The sequence below is a fragment of the Momordica charantia genome (assembly GCF_013281855.1).
Source record: "Momordica charantia cultivar OHB3-1 chromosome 11 unlocalized genomic scaffold, Mcharantia_2.0 BLBB01000011.1, whole genome shotgun sequence".
Taxonomy (NCBI): domain Eukaryota; kingdom Viridiplantae; phylum Streptophyta; class Magnoliopsida; order Cucurbitales; family Cucurbitaceae; genus Momordica; species Momordica charantia.
The window spans coordinates 22,310,510-22,327,859 of record NW_028275159.1 but is presented as its reverse complement, the minus strand read 5'-3'; the positions used below and the strand labels follow the sequence as shown (position 1 = coordinate 22,327,859).

At 45.4% G+C, this 17,350-nt stretch overlaps 3 protein-coding genes across 3 annotated transcripts; 1 reads left to right on the top strand and 2 right to left on the bottom strand.

Moving 5' to 3' along the window:
• Positions 1 to 640: 640 nt before the first annotated feature.
• Positions 641 to 2,588, bottom strand: LOC111023691 (putative UPF0481 protein At3g02645). Its single transcript, XM_022301161.2, has one exon. It carries the CDS (start codon positions 2,534 to 2,536, stop codon positions 905 to 907), a length of 1,632 nt encoding a protein of 543 aa, XP_022156853.1. The 5' UTR covers positions 2,537 to 2,588; the 3' UTR covers positions 641 to 904.
• Positions 2,589 to 5,771: 3,183 nt separating this feature from the next.
• On the bottom strand, positions 5,772 to 8,435 carry LOC111023692 (putative UPF0481 protein At3g02645). The gene has a single exon (XM_022301162.2). The coding sequence runs from the start codon at positions 7,745 to 7,747 to the stop codon at positions 6,140 to 6,142; it is 1,608 nt and encodes a 535-aa protein (XP_022156854.1). The 5' UTR covers positions 7,748 to 8,435; the 3' UTR covers positions 5,772 to 6,139.
• Positions 8,436 to 8,444: 9 nt separating this feature from the next.
• Positions 8,445 to 12,292, top strand: LOC148208331 (uncharacterized). Its single transcript, XM_088119423.1, has 3 exons — positions 8,445 to 9,021; positions 9,098 to 9,286; positions 9,354 to 12,292. The coding sequence occupies exons 1-3, from the start codon at positions 8,571 to 8,573 to the stop codon at positions 9,923 to 9,925; spliced, it is 1,212 nt and encodes a 403-aa protein (XP_087975549.1). The 5' UTR covers positions 8,445 to 8,570; the 3' UTR covers positions 9,926 to 12,292.
• Positions 12,293 to 17,350: the final 5,058 nt, after the last annotated feature.

Genomic DNA, 17,350 nt, shown 5'->3' with positions numbered 1-17,350 from the left:
ATTTTTAAGGACAAGGGAATAGTTAAATTTAAAACTAACCTCAAAATTTTCCAATATTTTAAATTATTTATCTATTTATAAATGTACAAAAACTTGTCAACACTTTTTTGGCATGAATTAAATAAATATATTAAAGTTTCCAAAATATCTTTAAGCAGTTTTCAATTTCTATTAAAAAATTCATAGTTCCGCACTTATATTGGTCTTATCCGAGAAGAAATTTTTTAATTTTTATATAGGTGCCTTAACCACTTGAGCTATGTTCGATTTCGCAGAAATTTTTTATTGAATCGAAGACTTTTGGCATAAATTAAATATAGCAAAGTGTCCAAAATATATTTGAGTGTAGTTTTCAATTTAGATAATAATAATAAAAAAAAAGCCTTCATGATTCCCGCACTATATTCCTCCTATTTGAGGAGAGATTATTGATTTAATCGAGAACTTTAGGCATGAGTTAAATATATACAAGTTTCCCACATAAAGTATTTTTCAATTTGTATTAAAAAAACTTAATAATTAACACAATATTTGTCCTATTTGAGAGAAATTGTCCAAAGGAATCTACACTACACAACGTGGTTGATAATTTTACACTATTTTCTTTAGTACAGGAAGGAAAATGGAGAATTCAACTTCATGATCTTTTAAGTGTACCAATTACTATTGAGTTAAGTTCACATTGACCATAATTTTACACGATCGAATACATTAGAGACAACTTATAAAACATGTTTTGAAAATCTATATCTAATAATCAAGTAACATTCATACTTATCAGAGATTGGAGAGTCAATCACACTGTACCCGCTAGAACTTTTCATTTCCATCAACGTCGATCTCGAAAACCCAAAGCCATAATCCATTAGATCCAAAATGGAAACTTCCCATCATCTTCTTAACCTCAATAGGTCTGATAAAGAGCAATGCTGGCTTTGAATATTCCCTTGGGACAGCTAACAAAACTGAAACTGCAGATGAATCGAGCAATCACAACACCAATGAGTAACAGAACCCCAAGAATTGCAAAACAACACAAAACAAGTGACACAAATCTCTTCATCTTCATTCTCCAGCAGTTCTCATACCATTTATTGATTTCCTCAACCATGTCCTTAAATCCTTCCTTATAATTCGCCTCGAATTCTTGAACGAACTCACTTTCAATCCCAGAATCCTTAACACTCACAAGATGGTATTCCAACACACCCTCTTTCTTCAAGCTCCTGCCGCAGCTCTCCACGCCATTAAAGATCTCCACAGCTTCCCTTTCGCTGTCCAAATAGCTGCGAATGATCTCTGCTTTCTCAAGAATCTTAAAGTCTTTGGAACCTCTCACCAACCCACTCATGATCGCAATGTAATTGGCCAAACAAGGTGGATTCAGCTCCGCCATGGCTTCATACGCCACAAGATTTCTAAGCACCACTTGAGAGAACCCATTAAGAGTGATACAAGGCAGAGCCACAGTGAGCGTTTTGCGGTCAAAACGAGACCTCAGAACCCCATTTCTGGTGGATTGGAAACGCACTCCAGCAGTTTTCAACGCTGATGCAGAAGGGATTCGAGGGATTTTCTTCTCGCCCAAATTTGGCTTCGTTATAGAACGCAAAAGTGCTATCAATCGTAATACTAAATTAACGGTCTCTTTTAGCTGCTGAAGGAAGGTAACGTTAATAACAGAGCCCAAAATGTTGAAGCACTCAGTGGTGAAGCTATCAGAGGAAAAAGAAGAAGAAAAGTAATAAGAATAAGAAGCAGCAGAATAATTTCCACTCTCACGCTCCTCCCTCGAAGAACTAGAAATAGTAACTGTAGCCGGCGTCCATTCGGGAGTAAGCAAAACCAGCAGATACAAAAAATGCAGAAAATGGTGAGACATATTCAAGATCTCTTCATGAAATGCCATTTGAGACGAAAAAAAGGGGATCTGAACCGGAGAAACAGCTACACACATTTTGTACATGAGATGAGGCAAATAATTAGTGGGTTCTTCGGGGCAAATTTCTCTGAGGACGAACAGAGGAATCTGATTCTCAAGCTTCAGTATATCACAAACAATTTCAAACTCAGCCGGTAACTTCCCATGAAATATCTTTGTAGGGAACGGAATGAAATAACGATAGTACCTAATTTTAAGCACTTCAAGTAGAAATATACCATCAATCAGCAAAACCCAGGATAGGGTTTCGGCATCCATTTCAAGGGGTTGGTCGAAACTGGCTCGGATTTTGAGCTCCAATGGCTTGATCTGATCTAAGAGATGACGGAGCTGAGGACCCAGTTTGTGATTCTTGGCTTTGCCGAGTTTGAAGAGGTCCATTTTGTAGAGCTCCGGCCGGAAATGGTGGTACGGCCCCACCGCGACGCGGCGGGGGAGGAAGGCCTCTGGGCGGCCGTCGTGGACGGAGGCCGGCAGCTGGAAGACGGAAATGGGGGTCTGTGAAGCGCCGTCGAGGGCCTTTCCGTCAATAAGCTCGTTGATTTTAACGACCCACTGAGATTTCTCGAGAGTGCCGGCAAGAATGGAAGCCATTTTCGTTTTGGCACAAGATGAAGAGAGATCACAGAGACATCCTTTTTATTGAAGAGTTGCATTTTAAAAATAATACCTTTTTTCATAAATGTATTATGGTAGCTTAAACTATTTTTTAAATCCATTCTGCAGACATTTGAAAAATATTGAAAATAGGAATACAATTTTATTTTTAGATTTTGTATTCTCAGACCACTTGCCAAATGTCATCCTTCATTTTTTATGTCAAATTATTTTCCTCGTTTTTAATTTTTTTTTTTTAAAATCTAACTATTTTGTACCAAAATTTGTTTTTTGTTTTTCTCTTTTTTTTACATTATCTAAATGGTATAAAAATTTTAGAAACAATCGAAACAAATTTCTTCTTCTTCTCCCAATTGTTTTATCATATTTGAATTAATAGATATTGAGGCCGTGCAATTCATTTTTCTTTATAAAAAATGAAAGAAACAAAAACATTAAAAGATAAGCCTTATATATTATGTTCTCTCGAAGAGATACCTAGCTACCGCTTACTTATTTATTGGTAAACACCAAAATTTATCAAGTTTTAACTAATACAAAATTATTCTCACTATCGTAATGAGGATGTTCACTAGACGAGGTCGGGATGAGTTTACTTTTTTTATTTTTATAAACTATTTTCAATTAAATAATTCTTTTTAAAATGGACATTCCTAATTATTATATAGGTGAGCTATAAAAGGAAATAATCATGTACATGACCAGCTCACATTAGTGTAGAAATAATCTCTTAAAGAAAGACCTCACATTAGTTTATGAGGTCAACCAACTGCCCCATGTTGTCTTCTAGTGTTTTTGGTGGAAAAATACTATTGAAAAAGACCATGTTGGCCCTTTTTTTTTCTTCCTCTTCTTCTTTCTTTCCAAATCTTCCAAAATTCTTACTAATAAAAAATAAGACTTCATCGTTTTCTATAAAAACAAGTAAAAAAAATGGTGTTGGAAAATTAGGTGCTACTGAAAATTTCCCCTTCCACGGTAATTTCCCGTTATTTAAGTCAAGCATACAATACAAACAGAAATATAGGGAAAGAAATAAACTACATAAGAATTTATACAGGTTCACTCCAACAGTTCATGAACTACGTCCAATATTCAACTCAGATGCAGGTTCCACTAATAATCGAGATTAGATACAAAGCATTCAAATATCACCCTAGATATTCACCCTCTAGATGTCCCAATAAAGGTCTTCTAACTTCTAAGTATTCTAACACACTATACTTAGGTAGGAATGAAAACTCACAATAGAATCAAGATCTAATTACCACAAATACATTGATCTTGATATGCCCAAATGCTTCTGTCAATACTTCGTCCCCCAATGCCTCGGGACTGCCTCCTCAGCCATTCTGGCCTGTAGCTCTCTGCTTCACTTATTTTCATCCTTCTTGTCGTGACACGTCCCGACTTGATCCCGATTCGTCCCTAGTTCGTTCCGACGTCGATTTGATTCCATCAATCCTAACAAATGGAATATATTCGATTCCAAAATTCTAAACAGTTAGAATTGTTGGTGAAGTTTTGCAATTTTAGTTTAAGTGAGACCTGTCAGGTTGCAGTTTAATACTAAAACTTGAAATTGCATTTGGTAGCAAATTAGTTTTATATATTTAACAATATAGTACCTGTTTTTTACATTTTCAAATATAGCAAATTTTTTAGATTTCTGATTTTGAATATATTCCCAAATTACCATTTGCAGATATAAATATTGTAAGTATATTAGACACTCATATCAGTAGTATATCAAATATATATCATACATTTATATTTCAAATATATCAAACACTCATATCAGTAGTATATCACATACATATCCAGGTATATCATAATATCATATCACTAGTATATTGGACGTATATCAGACATATATTACATAGAAACTCACATCAGGTATATCAGAATATCATATCAATAGTATATCAGACATATACCGTATTTAATAGATTTTTTGTTCATCATTGGGATTCTTCTTCGCAATCTAGGGTTCAATTTTTTAGAACTTTTTCAAAAAAATCATACCGTGTTTAATAGGTTTTTTTTTGTTAATCCCGTTCTTCATTCTATTTTAAATTAGTGAAGTGTTTATATTTTTCATTATATTCTAATAGGAAGTATATCAATTGAGTATATCACACTGATATACTAAATGTTATATATATCTGACATATATCATGATTATATCAGTGATAAATAAATAAATGGTAAATCATATAATCATATAAAAAGTTATATAAGTGGTACATGAGTTATATATACCGACAATTCCAACCTGCAGTCACATGTTATACATACCACATGCAGTCACATGTTATTTTTATATAATTTGTTTACCATAAACGAGTTTTTGTATTTAATCTTTATATTTTTAATAAAACAATGGTTAAGAAGTTACTTTTATTTTAAAAATGTATTTAAAAAACCATATAAGTCAAAATCATTAACTTTAAAGGAAAAGATTTATATATTTTAAATTAGAAATAATTTCTTTTTCAAAATAATATAAAAACGATAACTTCAACATAATTTAACTAGTTAGTTATGGTATATATTATTGACCAAAGTCGACTTGTCTGAGACTTCATTAATCACCCCTACATATTACATATTGTTGAGCTAAACAAATATGGGAGAATTAATTTTTGAGCTACATTTGTCATTCTTTCCTTACCTCTCTCCCCTCTTCACACATAGCTTCTATATTTACTGTCTATTTTTTGAAGTCACATTTGTAACTGTTTTATTTATAAATTATACTCAATAACCACACCAATTTTCATCACCAGTGTGAAAAGTAAATTATTCACGAGATATTTGAATTCAATTAAAGTTCGAAGGTAGAGGTGAAATTTTTTTAAGGATAAGGTAATAGTTAAATCTAAAACTTTAGAACAATTTAAATAATTTATCTATTTATAAATGTACAAAAACTTGTCAACACCTTTTGGCCTGAATTAAATAAATATATCAAAGTTTCCAAAATATCTTTTAGTTTTCAATTTCGATTAAAAAAGTTCATGATTCCCACGCTATATTCGTCCTATTTCAGGAGAGATTATTGATTTAATCGAGGACTTTTGGCATGAATTAAATATATACAAGTTTCCAACATAAATTATTTTTCAATTTCTATTAAAAAACTTCACAATTCACATTATATTTGTCTTATTCGAGAGAAATTATCAAAATAACTTACACAATATGACAGATTGTATACACCATTTTTTAGTACAACAAATGGAATAGAGAATTCGAATTCATGATCTTTAAATGTGCCCATTACCACTGAGATAAGCTCGTGTTGACAATAACTTTACACCATTGAATACATGAGAGAGAATTTATAAAACATGTTTCGAAAATCTATATCTAATAACCACAAGGGACATTCATACTTCATAGCAACTTCCAACTATTATCAAAGATCGAAGAGTCAATCACGCTGTGCCCGCGAGGCCGCTAGAACTTTCCATTCCATCAACATCGATCTCAAAAACCCAAAACCATGATTCATTAGATCCAAAATGGAAACTTCCCATCCATAATTCTACATTACTTCCCACCATCTTCTTAGGCTCAATACGTCTGATGCAGAGCAATGCTAGCTTTGAATATTCCCTTGGGACAGCTGACAAAACTAAAACCGCAGATGAATCGAGCAATCACAGCACCAATGAGTAACACAACCACAAGAATTGCAAAACAAAGCAAAACAAGAGACAAAAATTTCTTCATCTTCATTCTCCAACAATTCCCATACCATTTATTGATCTCCTCAACCATGTCCCTCAATCCCTCCTTATAATTTGCCTCCAATTCTCGAAGGTACTCACTTCTCGCAGAATTCTGAGCACTCTCAAGATGGATTTTCAACATGCCCTCTTTCTTCAAGCTACTGGTTGAGCTCTCCACAGCTTCCTTTTCACTCTCCAAATAGTTGCAAACGATCTCTGCTTTCTCAAGAATCTTCAAATCCTTGGAACTTCTCACCAACCCATTCATGATCGTAATGTATTTGACCAAACAAGGCGGATTCAGCTCCGCCACGGCCTCATACGCCACAAGATTTCTTAGCAACACTTGAGAGAACGCATCAAGATTAATACAAGGCAGAGTTAAAGTGAGCGTTTTGCGGTCAAAACGAGACCTCAGAATGCCGTTTTTGGTGGACTTGAAACGCACTCCAGCAGTTTTCAACTCTGATGCACAAGGGATTCGAGGGGTTTTTTTCTCACCCAAATTTGGCTTCGTTATAGAACGCAATAGTCCAGACAATCGTTGTATTAAACTAAAGGTCTCTTTCAGTTGCTGAAGGAAGGCTATGTTAATAACAGAGCCCAAGATGTTGAAACACTCAGTGACGAAGCTATCAGAATCAAAAGAAGAAGGAAAATAATAAGAATAAGGAGGAGCATTCCAATCGCCGTCCCTACAACAAATTGATTGAGGTCGCAGTATCAGATTCTTTATGGGAGTAAGCAAAAGCAGCAAATAGAGAAAATGCAGCAAATGGTGAGACAAATTGTAGATCTCTTCATGAAATACCATTTCAGGATCAAACCAGGGGAGCTCAAAGGGAGAGACAGATGCAGAAATTTTGTACAAGAGATCAGGCAAATAATTAGTGGGTTGTTTGGGGCAAATTTCTCTGAGGACAAACAGAGGAATCTGATTCTCGAGCTTCAGTATATCACTAACAATCTCAAACTCAGCCGGTAACTTCCCATGAAAAATCTCTAGAGGGAGCTTAAGGGGATGGCCATTATACCTATTTTGAAGCAGTTCAAGTAGAAATAAGCCATCGATCAGCAAAACCCAGGATAAGGTTTCGGCATCCATTTCAAGGGATTGATCGAAACTGGCTCGGATTTTGAGGTCCAATGACTTGAGCTGATCCAGGAAAGGATCGAGCTGAGGACCCCATTTCTGATTCTTGGCTTTCCCAAGTTTGAAGAGGTCCATTTTGAAGAGGTCCGGTCGGAAGTGGTGGTACGGCCCCACCGCGACACGGCGGGGGAGGTACACCTCTGGGTGGGCGTCGCGGACGGAATCCGGCAACTGGAAGACGGAAATGGGGGTCTTGGAAGCGGCGTCGAGGGCATTTTCGCCAATTAGCTCGTTGATTTGGTTCATTTGAAGAACCCACTGAGATTTCTCGAGGGTTCCAGCAAGAATGGAAGCCATTTTCGGAGTGTTTATGCAAGGATATGCACAACAGTGTATTTCCGATTACAGCTCGAACTCGGCCCCCGGACCGATCTGAAGACTTGGGCGGACCTGCACAAAAAGGTGAGCACTCCGACGATCAAGTCAGTACAGGTCGGACTCTTAGTTTAGTTCGAGGTCAGAAATCATCGTACCTGATCGCGGAGTGAGGTCCTCTACTTATGGGTGATAGTCTCGCCAATCTCGCGACGGTTACACCCGGTAATCTCGGGACCGTCGGTTACACCCGGTAATCTCGGGACCGTCGGTTACACCCGATAATCACGCCGCTGACAGCAGCTCACATCGGCCCCTACCGAGCTTCTCGGTAGGTCGGACCTTGGCCAGGTTCACCTCGACCCTCATACTTGGCATCCATCAACGCTAACGGTGGTGATCTCGGCCGTCCGAGCTGGGCATGACTCATAAGTCATCTTGGAGAACCAATAGGGGTCCTCCACGTGTCCAGGGTATTCTTTCCCCAAACATTGGCCCCCTCTCTGTCTGGTCCGATCTCGACCTGGCAGAGAAGTTCATTCGACTTGCTTTGGACGCGTGGCGATTTCCTATTCGTGGGAAAATATAACCGTTGTGGTAGATTTATCGTCGGAATATTCAAATATTCCGACGCTTCGGATCTTAGGGAGGATCCGAGCCGCTCGTTTGATTACACGTGTACGGTGGGGAGGATAGTGATGCCTCCACCTTGGGTCAGGGTTTGGAATACCCTTCTAGGCTTCCTGAGCACTACCTCGGATCCCTTCGTAGGGGATTCGCTATTCCTGAGAACGTCCTCCTTAGGATGCCGGAGGAGGGGGAGAGAGCTGACAATCCCCCGGAGGGATGGGTCACTCTCTACTTCAAAATGTTTGAGTACCGCCTCAGACTTCCCCTTCACCCTTTCGTCAAGGAGTTTCTTTTCCGAACAGGGCTGGCTCCGGCTCAAGTGGCCCCCAATGGGTGGGGTGTCATTTTCGCTTTGGCCATCCTTTTTTGGCTACGAGCCCGGGATAGTGAAGAGGCCGAGCTGTTGGACGTAGACCAGCTCCTCGCGTGCTTCGAAGCGAAAAGGATAGCTAAGAAGTCTGGTCGGTTCTATATGTGCGCAAGGAAAGGCGCAGGCGGTATAGTTAAGGGGCCGACCTCCATCAAGGGATGGGTGAGGAAATGGTTTTACGCTTCTGGGGAATGGCTGGCAAAGGACGAGTCGGGTCGTTCCTTCTTTGACGTTCCCACTAGGTTTGGGAACCTAGGTACGGAGTAGTTCTTACTTTTGTGATAACTTCTTTCTTGTTATTCAGGTCTGACTCAAATTTTGTCTTTGTGCAGTTTCAATCCGACCAGTCCCCGAGCTTACGCAAGCCTCCTTCGACACACTGAAATACTACAAGGAGCGTTTTCCGAGGGGTAGGAAGGTCGGAACCTTGGTGACCGACAAGCTGCTGCTTGAGTCCGGGCTGCTAGACTACAACCTCGCAGTTCGTCCCATTGAATCCTCAAGGCCGAACTCCGAACTTGGTATGCCGAGCTTGCTTCCCTCCTTTTTCCTCTGACCTTGTGCTGACCCCTGTCCTTTATTTTGCAGCCATGGTTTGCGGATTTGCAAGCAACGTAAAGCGCAAGTCCAAGGGCCGAGCCCATGCTCTTGAGGCCGCCCAGAGTTCGAAACCTGCCACTCCCGCTGTGGTAGGACCAGCCTCGGAAGATCCAACCCCAGTAATCGAGCTGGAGTCTTCTGGGGGTCCCTCGAGGGAGAAGCGCCCCAGGGATCAGACCGAGGCGGTGGACGCCTTGCGTTCGGGCGAGGAGGTGAGGGATGAAGTCCCTCTGAAGCGAAGGAAGAAGAAGAAGAAGACAACCTCCCCCTTGGAGGTCGGAGCTCACGGGGTCGTACCTGCGAGCTACGCAGATCGGGTGGACGATCCCGAGGCCAGGATGGGCGGGACGTCCGACGTGACGGCACGGTTCAGAGTTGAGCCGTCAAGTTCTGGGGTGAGGGACCATGTGTCCCGCATCTCGGCCGCAAGTTTGGACCGCTGCCTAAGGAGGGCGTCCAAATTTGTGAGCGACCCAGGGTCCGTTCTGCAGAGGACCATCGACTACGCTGCTGAGGTAAGACTAGTGTCTCCATTTTTGCTTAATTTACCTAACAGGTAGCTCGATCTAATTCTCTTCTTTGTACCTTTTCTCAGGCGTTCGTTGCTTCCATTCAATCGGCTCTGGCTGTAAAGGTCGAGCTGGATGGGAGGGAAGTTCTGGCAGCGAGGGAGAAAGAGGAGCTCTCCGCTGCCTCGGAGGCTGCTTCCTCCACCATGAAGGATGAGCTACTGAAGGCTCACTCTGAGGTGGAAACTTTGAAGGTCGAGGTGGAGACCAAGGCCGAGCTGCTGAAGAAGGAAGAGGACAGACGCAAGGCCCAGCTCCGAGCTGCTCATGCTATCACCAGGGGCTTGGAGAAGGAGAAGTTCCAACTCCTCAAGGAGAAGGACGAGATGCTCCAGGCGCTTGAAGCGAAGGAGGAGGAGCTGAAGCGTGCGACTGCCGAGCTGGAGACGGTGAATGAGCGTCTCAGCAATGGAGTCCTACTGGAGGAATCGTTTAGGCAACATCCTGACTTCGACGGATTTGCCAAAGACTTCTCTGACGCGGGCTTCAAGTTTCTCATGAAGGGCATTGCCTCCGACATGCCTGACCTTCAGATCGATCTCAGTGGTCTGAAGAAGAAGTATGCCGAGCAGTGGGCGTCTGGGCCTGGCTGCACCCCTGGCCCCCAAGCGTTGGTGGATAAGTATGTCAGAGATCTGGACTCTGACTACTCCGATCTCGAAGAGGACCAGGTCGGCACCACTCAGGAGGGCGCTCTTCAGGCAGGCTCTTAGGCGATCATCCCTCATGAGGCCTTTCTCTGTCTTTCTTCTCTTCTCCCTTTTTTTTTGTTTGTGTTAGGGCAGAGCTGCAAGGTCTATAAGCCTTGGCTCTGCTTTTCATTCAATAAAGAGGCTTCTCATTTGTTTTTACTTTGTTGCCTTCTTTCTTCGGTTTTTCTTCAAGTTGAAGCCAATGTCACCTCGCGCCTCGTACCTTTGAGGTCACGCCATTAACTAAAATACTTGAAATTTTGAACTCGGATCGCTGTCTAGTATTGAATGCATTGCACCAACTCTAGACTTTTTAACATCACACCTTTAACTTAAAAACGTTAAAAGGCTAAAATCCTAAGTCCATAACTGTTCTTCACATCGCACCTCGTACCCTTAGGTTTTGGAGGATTGAATTTTAACCGATTGCTGGAATGTGATCGTGTGGGAGTCCGTGGCCCCCATTTAATTTCTGGTCGAACTCGGAATCATGAAATTAAATCATCACGTTTATTCCGATCATAATTCTTTTGAAATAGTTTTTATAGATCCATTGAATACCCTTTTGGCATTTCAAGGATAATAACGCTTCAGGTGCTCCGCGTTCCACGGGTGCGCGAGGACGTCTCCTTTCAGATCGGCCAATACGTACGTCCCAGGTCGGATTATGCCCTTGACCTCAAACGGACCCTCCCAGGTCGGATCAAGGGCACCCACATGGGTTCGGACCCTCCTTAAGACCAGATGTCCGACCTGAAAGGTCCGAGGTCGAACGCGGGCGTTGTAATGTCTGGCCATTCTGCCCTAATATTCCGCCAGGCGTAGCTGGGCCATTGTTCTTCTTTCTTCCAACAAGTCGAGGTTGAGGAGCAGCTCTTCCGCGTTTGCCGTAGGCTCGTAATGCTCGACTCTGTCAGATGGCATGCCGATCTCAACCGGGACTACAGCTTCGGAGCCGAAGGCCAGGGAGAACGGGGTCTCACCCGTCGATTCCCTTTGGGTGGTCCGGTACGACCATAGAACCTCTGGTAGCTCCTCGACCCACCTGCCTTTCTTGGAGTCCAGTCTAAGTTTGATGCCTCGCTTGATGATCTTGTTGACTGCCTCCACCTGCCCATTTGCTTGCGGATGTGCGGGGGACGAGCTGAGGTGACTTATGCCAAGCTTGGTGCAAAAGTCTTTGAACTTGGCTTTGTCAAACTGCCTCCCATTGTCCGTCACAATGGCCTGCGGTATACCAAAGCGACATATGATATTTGTCCATACGAAAGACGTGACTCTGGATTCCGTTATGTGGGAGAGCGCTTCGGCCTCGGCCCACTTTGTGAAGTAATCCACAGCAACCACAACGAACTTGGTCTGGCCCTTGCCCAAAGGGAAAGGACCAATGATATCCACCCCCCACTGCGCGAATGGCCACGGGGTCGAGATGGGGGTGAGAAGCTCGGGAGGTTGGTGGATTATGGTTCCGTAGCGTTGGCAATTGTCGCAAGTTCTAACGAATTTCTTGGCGTCCTGGCTGAGGGTCGGCCAATAATATCCTTGTCGGATCACTTTGGCTGACAGCGACCGGGCGCTTGAGTGATTGCCGCACACTCCTTCGTGGATTTCTCTGAGGACGTACAGGCCCTCTTCAGGGGTTAGGCATCTCAATAAAGGTAGGGAAAAGCCGTGTCGGTACAACACTCCACCTCGGACCACGAACCGAGCTGCTCGCCTTGCCAACTTTCTGCGCTCCTTGGGGTCTTGTGGTGAGTTGCCCTTAATGAAGTCCGCAATCGGGTCCATCCATGAGGACTCTGGAGCGCCGTCTCCATCAGATCTGGCTCTGAGATCGAGGGATTATCTAAGATCTCGACGGGGACCGACCTGGCCAGGTCGGTCTCGTACGCCGATGCTAACTTGGCTAAGGCGTCAGCATTAGAATTTTCTACTCGGGGAACCCGGCGTACTTCGTAAGTTCGAAACTGGGCGAGGTACGATCTGACCTTACCCAAATACCTCTCCATTCGAGAGTCTTTGGCTTGGTACTCTTCCTTGATCTGGCTCACAACCAGCTGGGAGTTGCTGAAGACCTTAACACAAGAGGCCCCCAATGCTCTAGCGATCCGCAGGCCGGCAATAAATGCTTCATACTCAGCCTCGTTGTTAGAAGTCCGGAAGCCGAACGGCAAGGCATACTCAAATCGCTCGCCTCCTGGTCCGAGCAAGAGGACCCCGGCCCCGCACCCCTTCTCATTGGAGGATCCGTCGACATAGACTGTCCACGGCAGGTCGGACTCGCTCAGCTCGGAAGCTGGTGTGAGCTCGGCTATAAAATCTGCCACTGCTTGTCCTTTCAACGCAGTTCTGGGTTCGAACTGGATGTCGTACTCACTTAGCTCCATTGCCCACTTCATCAGGCGTCCAGAAGCTTCTGGCTTATGGAAGATGTTTTTTAGGGGCAGGTTAGTGAGCACCACCACAGTATGGGCTTGGAAGTATGGTCTAAGCCGCCGGGCCGAGGTGACTAGAGCAAGAGCCAACTTTTCCATTTGAGGGTATCTGGTCTCGGCTTCGGTCATAGCCTTGCTTGTGTAGTAGACCGGGTTTTGCCGCGCTTCCTCTTGCCTGATTAGGGCCGAGCTGACGGCGCTGTCAGACACTGCCAAGTACAACTGGAGCTTGTCCCCCGGCATGGGCTTGGCGAGCAAAGGTGCCGAACCGAGGTAGCTTTTCAACTGCTGAGATGCTTGCTCGCACTCCGCTGTCCATTCAAACGGCCCTTTCCTCCGTAGGACTTTGAAGAAAGGAAGGCACTTATCTGTCGATCTGGAAACAAACCGGTTCAGGGCCGCAATCCTGCCATTGAGGCACTGAAGCTGTTTCAGCGTCTTAGGTGCCTCCATCTCGAGCACGGCTTTAATCTTTTCGGGGTTGGCTTCGATTCCCCGGTTGTTCACCATGAAGCCAAGGAATTTTCCCGAAGAGACTCCAAAGGCACATTTAGCTGGGTTGAGCTTCATTTGATATGTCCTCAGAACCTCGAAGGTTTCGGTCAGATCGGAGAGATGCGACTTAGACTGCTTACTCTTGACAAGCATGTCGTCCACATACACTTCAATATTCCGGCCGATCTGCTTGGCGAACATTTTGTTCACCATTCTCTGGTAGGTCGCTCCTGCGTTCTTTAAACCGAAGGGCATGACATTGTAACAGTACAGACCTTGGTCTGTTATGAATGCGGTATGATCTTGATCTGGGACATGCATCTTGATTTGGTTGTACCCAGAGTAGGCGTCCATGAAGGTGAGTAGTTCGTGCCCGGCTGTGGCGTCCACGAGCTGATCAATCCTCGGCAGTGGGAAGCAATCTTTTGGGCATGCCTTATTTAAGTTTGTAAAATCTATGCACATTCTCAACTTTCCGTTAGATTTTTTAACTAATACAACATTGGAGAGCCACTCGGGATACGAAATTTCTCTTATGTATTTAGCTTTCAAAAGTTTGCTAACTTCCTCAACAATTACATCACTCCGCTCCTTGTTTATAGGTCTTCTTTTTTGCTTTACAGGTCGGAATGACGAATCTATGCTGAGGCGATGCGTCATAATCTTCGGGTCAATGCCAGGCATGTCCTCATGGGACCACGCAAAGGCATCCGAGTTGGACCTGAGGAAGTGGATTAGCTCCTCTCTGTCGGTGGCCCCCAGCTTGGTTCCTATGCTCACTTGCTTATCGGGACTAAGCAGAGGAACAAGCTCGAGCTCCTCAGTGGGTGCGGCAAACTCCCTCCTCGGCAGGTCGGCCTCGAACTCGAGCGTCCCATCCCTACTGGTGAGAGTTTCAAGGGCGCAGACCGATGTACCTTTGAGTGCGGAGGCATAGCACTCCCTTGAAGCGGTCTGTTCTCCTCGGACCGTGCCCACGCCATTGGGGGTGGAATACTTCAAAACTTGATGGAGTGTCGAGGGAATGGCCCGAAATGAATGGATGATGGGCCTTCCAAAGATGGCGTTATAGGCCGATCTCCCGTCAATCACCACGAACTCGGCCATTTGGGTGACTCGAGTTTGGTCCTGCCCAAGCGTGATCAGCAAGTCGATGCAACCCTCTGGGACGACTGATTCTCCGGAGAACCCAACCAGCGGTGTCGGGCTTTTCTTCAATTGCGACCTCGTCCATCCCAGGGCGAGGTAGGTCGGTAAGGATAGGATGTTAGCATACGCGCCTCCGTCTACCAGCACCCTCCTGACCACCACATGATCAATCAAGGGAGCGATCACAACTGCATCATTGTGGGGCAGGTGAACCTCCTCCAAGTCTGCACCGTCGAAGGTGATTGAGCAGGTCGGCCTCTGCTCCCTGATGATACACACCTCGCGCCTGGCTGCACGAGCTAACTCCTTTCTTTTATGTCCGGACTGACCCCCGCTTGGCCCTCCGAAAATGGTATTGATGACCGCAGGTCGATCAGTGCGCCTGGGCGGCGTCCTCGAACGCTTCCGCTCTTCCTTTTTTTCTGCCGAGCTGGTCCTGGGTTTTCCCACAAATTTCTTGAAGTAGCCATCCTGAATTAGATCTTCAATTTGGCGCTTCAACTCCCAGCAGTCCGACGTGTTATGGCCGTGCTCCCGATGGAAGCGGCAATATTTGTCCTTGCTGCGTCTCTCCGAGGCTCCCCGAAGCTTCTCAGGACGTTTGAGTAGTTTTTCCATTCCAGACTCCTCGATAATCGTTAGGATCTCGGAAATTGGAATCGTGGTCGGGGTGAAGCGTTCGTAAGGTCGGCTCCTGGTAGGTCCGTTCTCCGCCCTCCGATACTCAGCCCGGCCGCTGGAAAAGGATCCCTTGTCCTTGGACTTGGGATCTGTCTTTTCTATATCTTTTCCACTTCTGCCTCGGCTGATTTTTCGTTCTGGTCGACCGGTTTTGGTTCGAAGGAGCTCATGTCCATCGATGACTTTCTTCGTTTTCTGAAGCACCTCGGTGAAGGTTGACGGGGCCTCCTCTCCGAGTTTCACCGTGAGGGCCTCGTCGGCTAGACCGGTGAGAAAATAGCACATGGCCGAGTCGTCGGAGCAGTGTGCGACCTTCAACTGCTCCTCCTGGAATCTGGTGACATATTCTCGCAGCGTCTCACCCTCCTTCTGTCTGATGGTGGCGAGATGGGTCGCTGTCTTTTTGTCATAATGCCGAGAAGAGAACTGGGCGAGGAACTCCCTTCTCAGCTGAGAGTAGGTCGAGATCGACCTGGCTGGCAGTCTCCGATACCACAATCGCGCGCTGCCAGTAAGCGCGATCTGAAAGGCGCGACATTTGATTGCGTCTGATGTCGCTTGGAAGTCCATGAGGCCTTCGAAGACCTCAACATAATCCTTGGGGTCTTTCGACCCATCATAAGGTTTCACAGTAGGAGCTTTGAACTTCGGAGGGATCGGTGCTTCCAAAACGTCCGAGGTGAAGGGCGATTCTCCCAAGTCGCCATCGTTCAGTGGACCTTCTTTCTGCTCACATTTAGCCTTTAAGGCCTCCACCTGAGCGTCGAGCTGGCCCCTCAGCTGGTCGAACTCCTCCCTGGTAATCATTCCTGCAGGAGTTACTGGGTTACGAGAGGATTCAGCCTGCTGGTTGGAGCTCCGGTGTGAGCAGGATGGTGACTGTCTTTTCCGGAGGGATGAGTCTCTCTTTCTGGTTAGGTGCTCACGAAGGTCTCCTCTCTGGTGAGTGTGCCCCTCGCTCTCGTTGTCCTTGGGATGTTCCTCCTCGGCTGGGCCGAGGTGGGAACCTCTTTGCTCCCGTATGTCAACGCGCGTCACTCGATTTTCAGATCGGGACCCTGCGCCTGCGGCTAGTATCATTTCGTTATACATTTCCTCCATGGACTGCATTTGCGTGCGCATTGCTTCCATTTCTCTCTGGAGTGCATCAAAGTCCTCACTCGCTGGAGCCGGGGCTGGACCCCAGGCGCCCTTCTTAGAGGTCCCACCTCGGCCACGGGTGGCCTTGGATGTCCTCGGGTGAGCAGGCGGTAGAACAGGAGCGGTGATATGTGCCGACCTGCGGAGGGGTTCTGTTGCCGGGCCGCCGTGGCCTTGCCTCTCTACCACCGCCGCTCCGACCTCCCTCTGGTGGGCATCGCTGGCGGCTAGAGTCGTCCGATCCGCCGTATTGGTCGAGTTTGCTGGTTGAACCATTTTCGCTTGCGTATTGGTTTAAAAGGATTGGGATGACTTAGATTGTCGGTTCCCATAGACGGCGCCAAATGTTTATGCAAGGATATGCACAACAGTGTATTTCCGATTACAGCTCGAACTCGGCCCCCGGACCGATCTGAAGACTTGGGCGGACCTGCACAAGAAGGTGAGCACTCCGACGATCAAGTCAGTACAGGTCGGACTCTTAGTTTACTTCGAGGTCAGAAATCATCATACCTGATCGTGGAGTGAGGTCCTCTACTTATGGGTGATAGTCCCGCCAATCTCGCGACACCCAGTAATCTCGGGACCGTCGGTTACACCCGGTAATCTCGGGACCGTCGGTTACACCCGATAATCACGCCGCTGACAGCAGCTCACATCGGCCCCTACCGAGCTTCTCGGTAGGTCGGACCTTGGCCAGGTTCACCTCGGCCCTCATACTTGGCATCCATCAACGCTAACGGTGGTGATCTCGGCCGTCCGAGCTGGGCATGACTCATAAGTCATCTTGGAGAACCAATAGGGGTTCTCCATGTGTCCAGGGT

Coding starts and splice junctions, on each gene's coding strand:
- LOC111023691 (XM_022301161.2), bottom strand. CDS start 2,536: ATGGCTTCCATTCTTGCCGGCACTCTCGAGAAATCTCAGTGGGTCGTT.
- LOC111023692 (XM_022301162.2), bottom strand. CDS start 7,747: ATGGCTTCCATTCTTGCTGGAACCCTCGAGAAATCTCAGTGGGTTCTT.
- LOC148208331 (XM_088119423.1), top strand. CDS start 8,571: ATGCCGGAGGAGGGGGAGAGAGCTGACAATCCCCCGGAGGGATGGGTC. Junction 9,022..9,097: donor CACTAGGTTTGGGAACCTAG/GTACGGAGTAGT, acceptor GTCTTTGTGCAG/TTTCAATCCGACCAGTCCCC. Junction 9,287..9,353: donor AAGGCCGAACTCCGAACTTG/GTATGCCGAGCT, acceptor TTTATTTTGCAG/CCATGGTTTGCGGATTTGCA.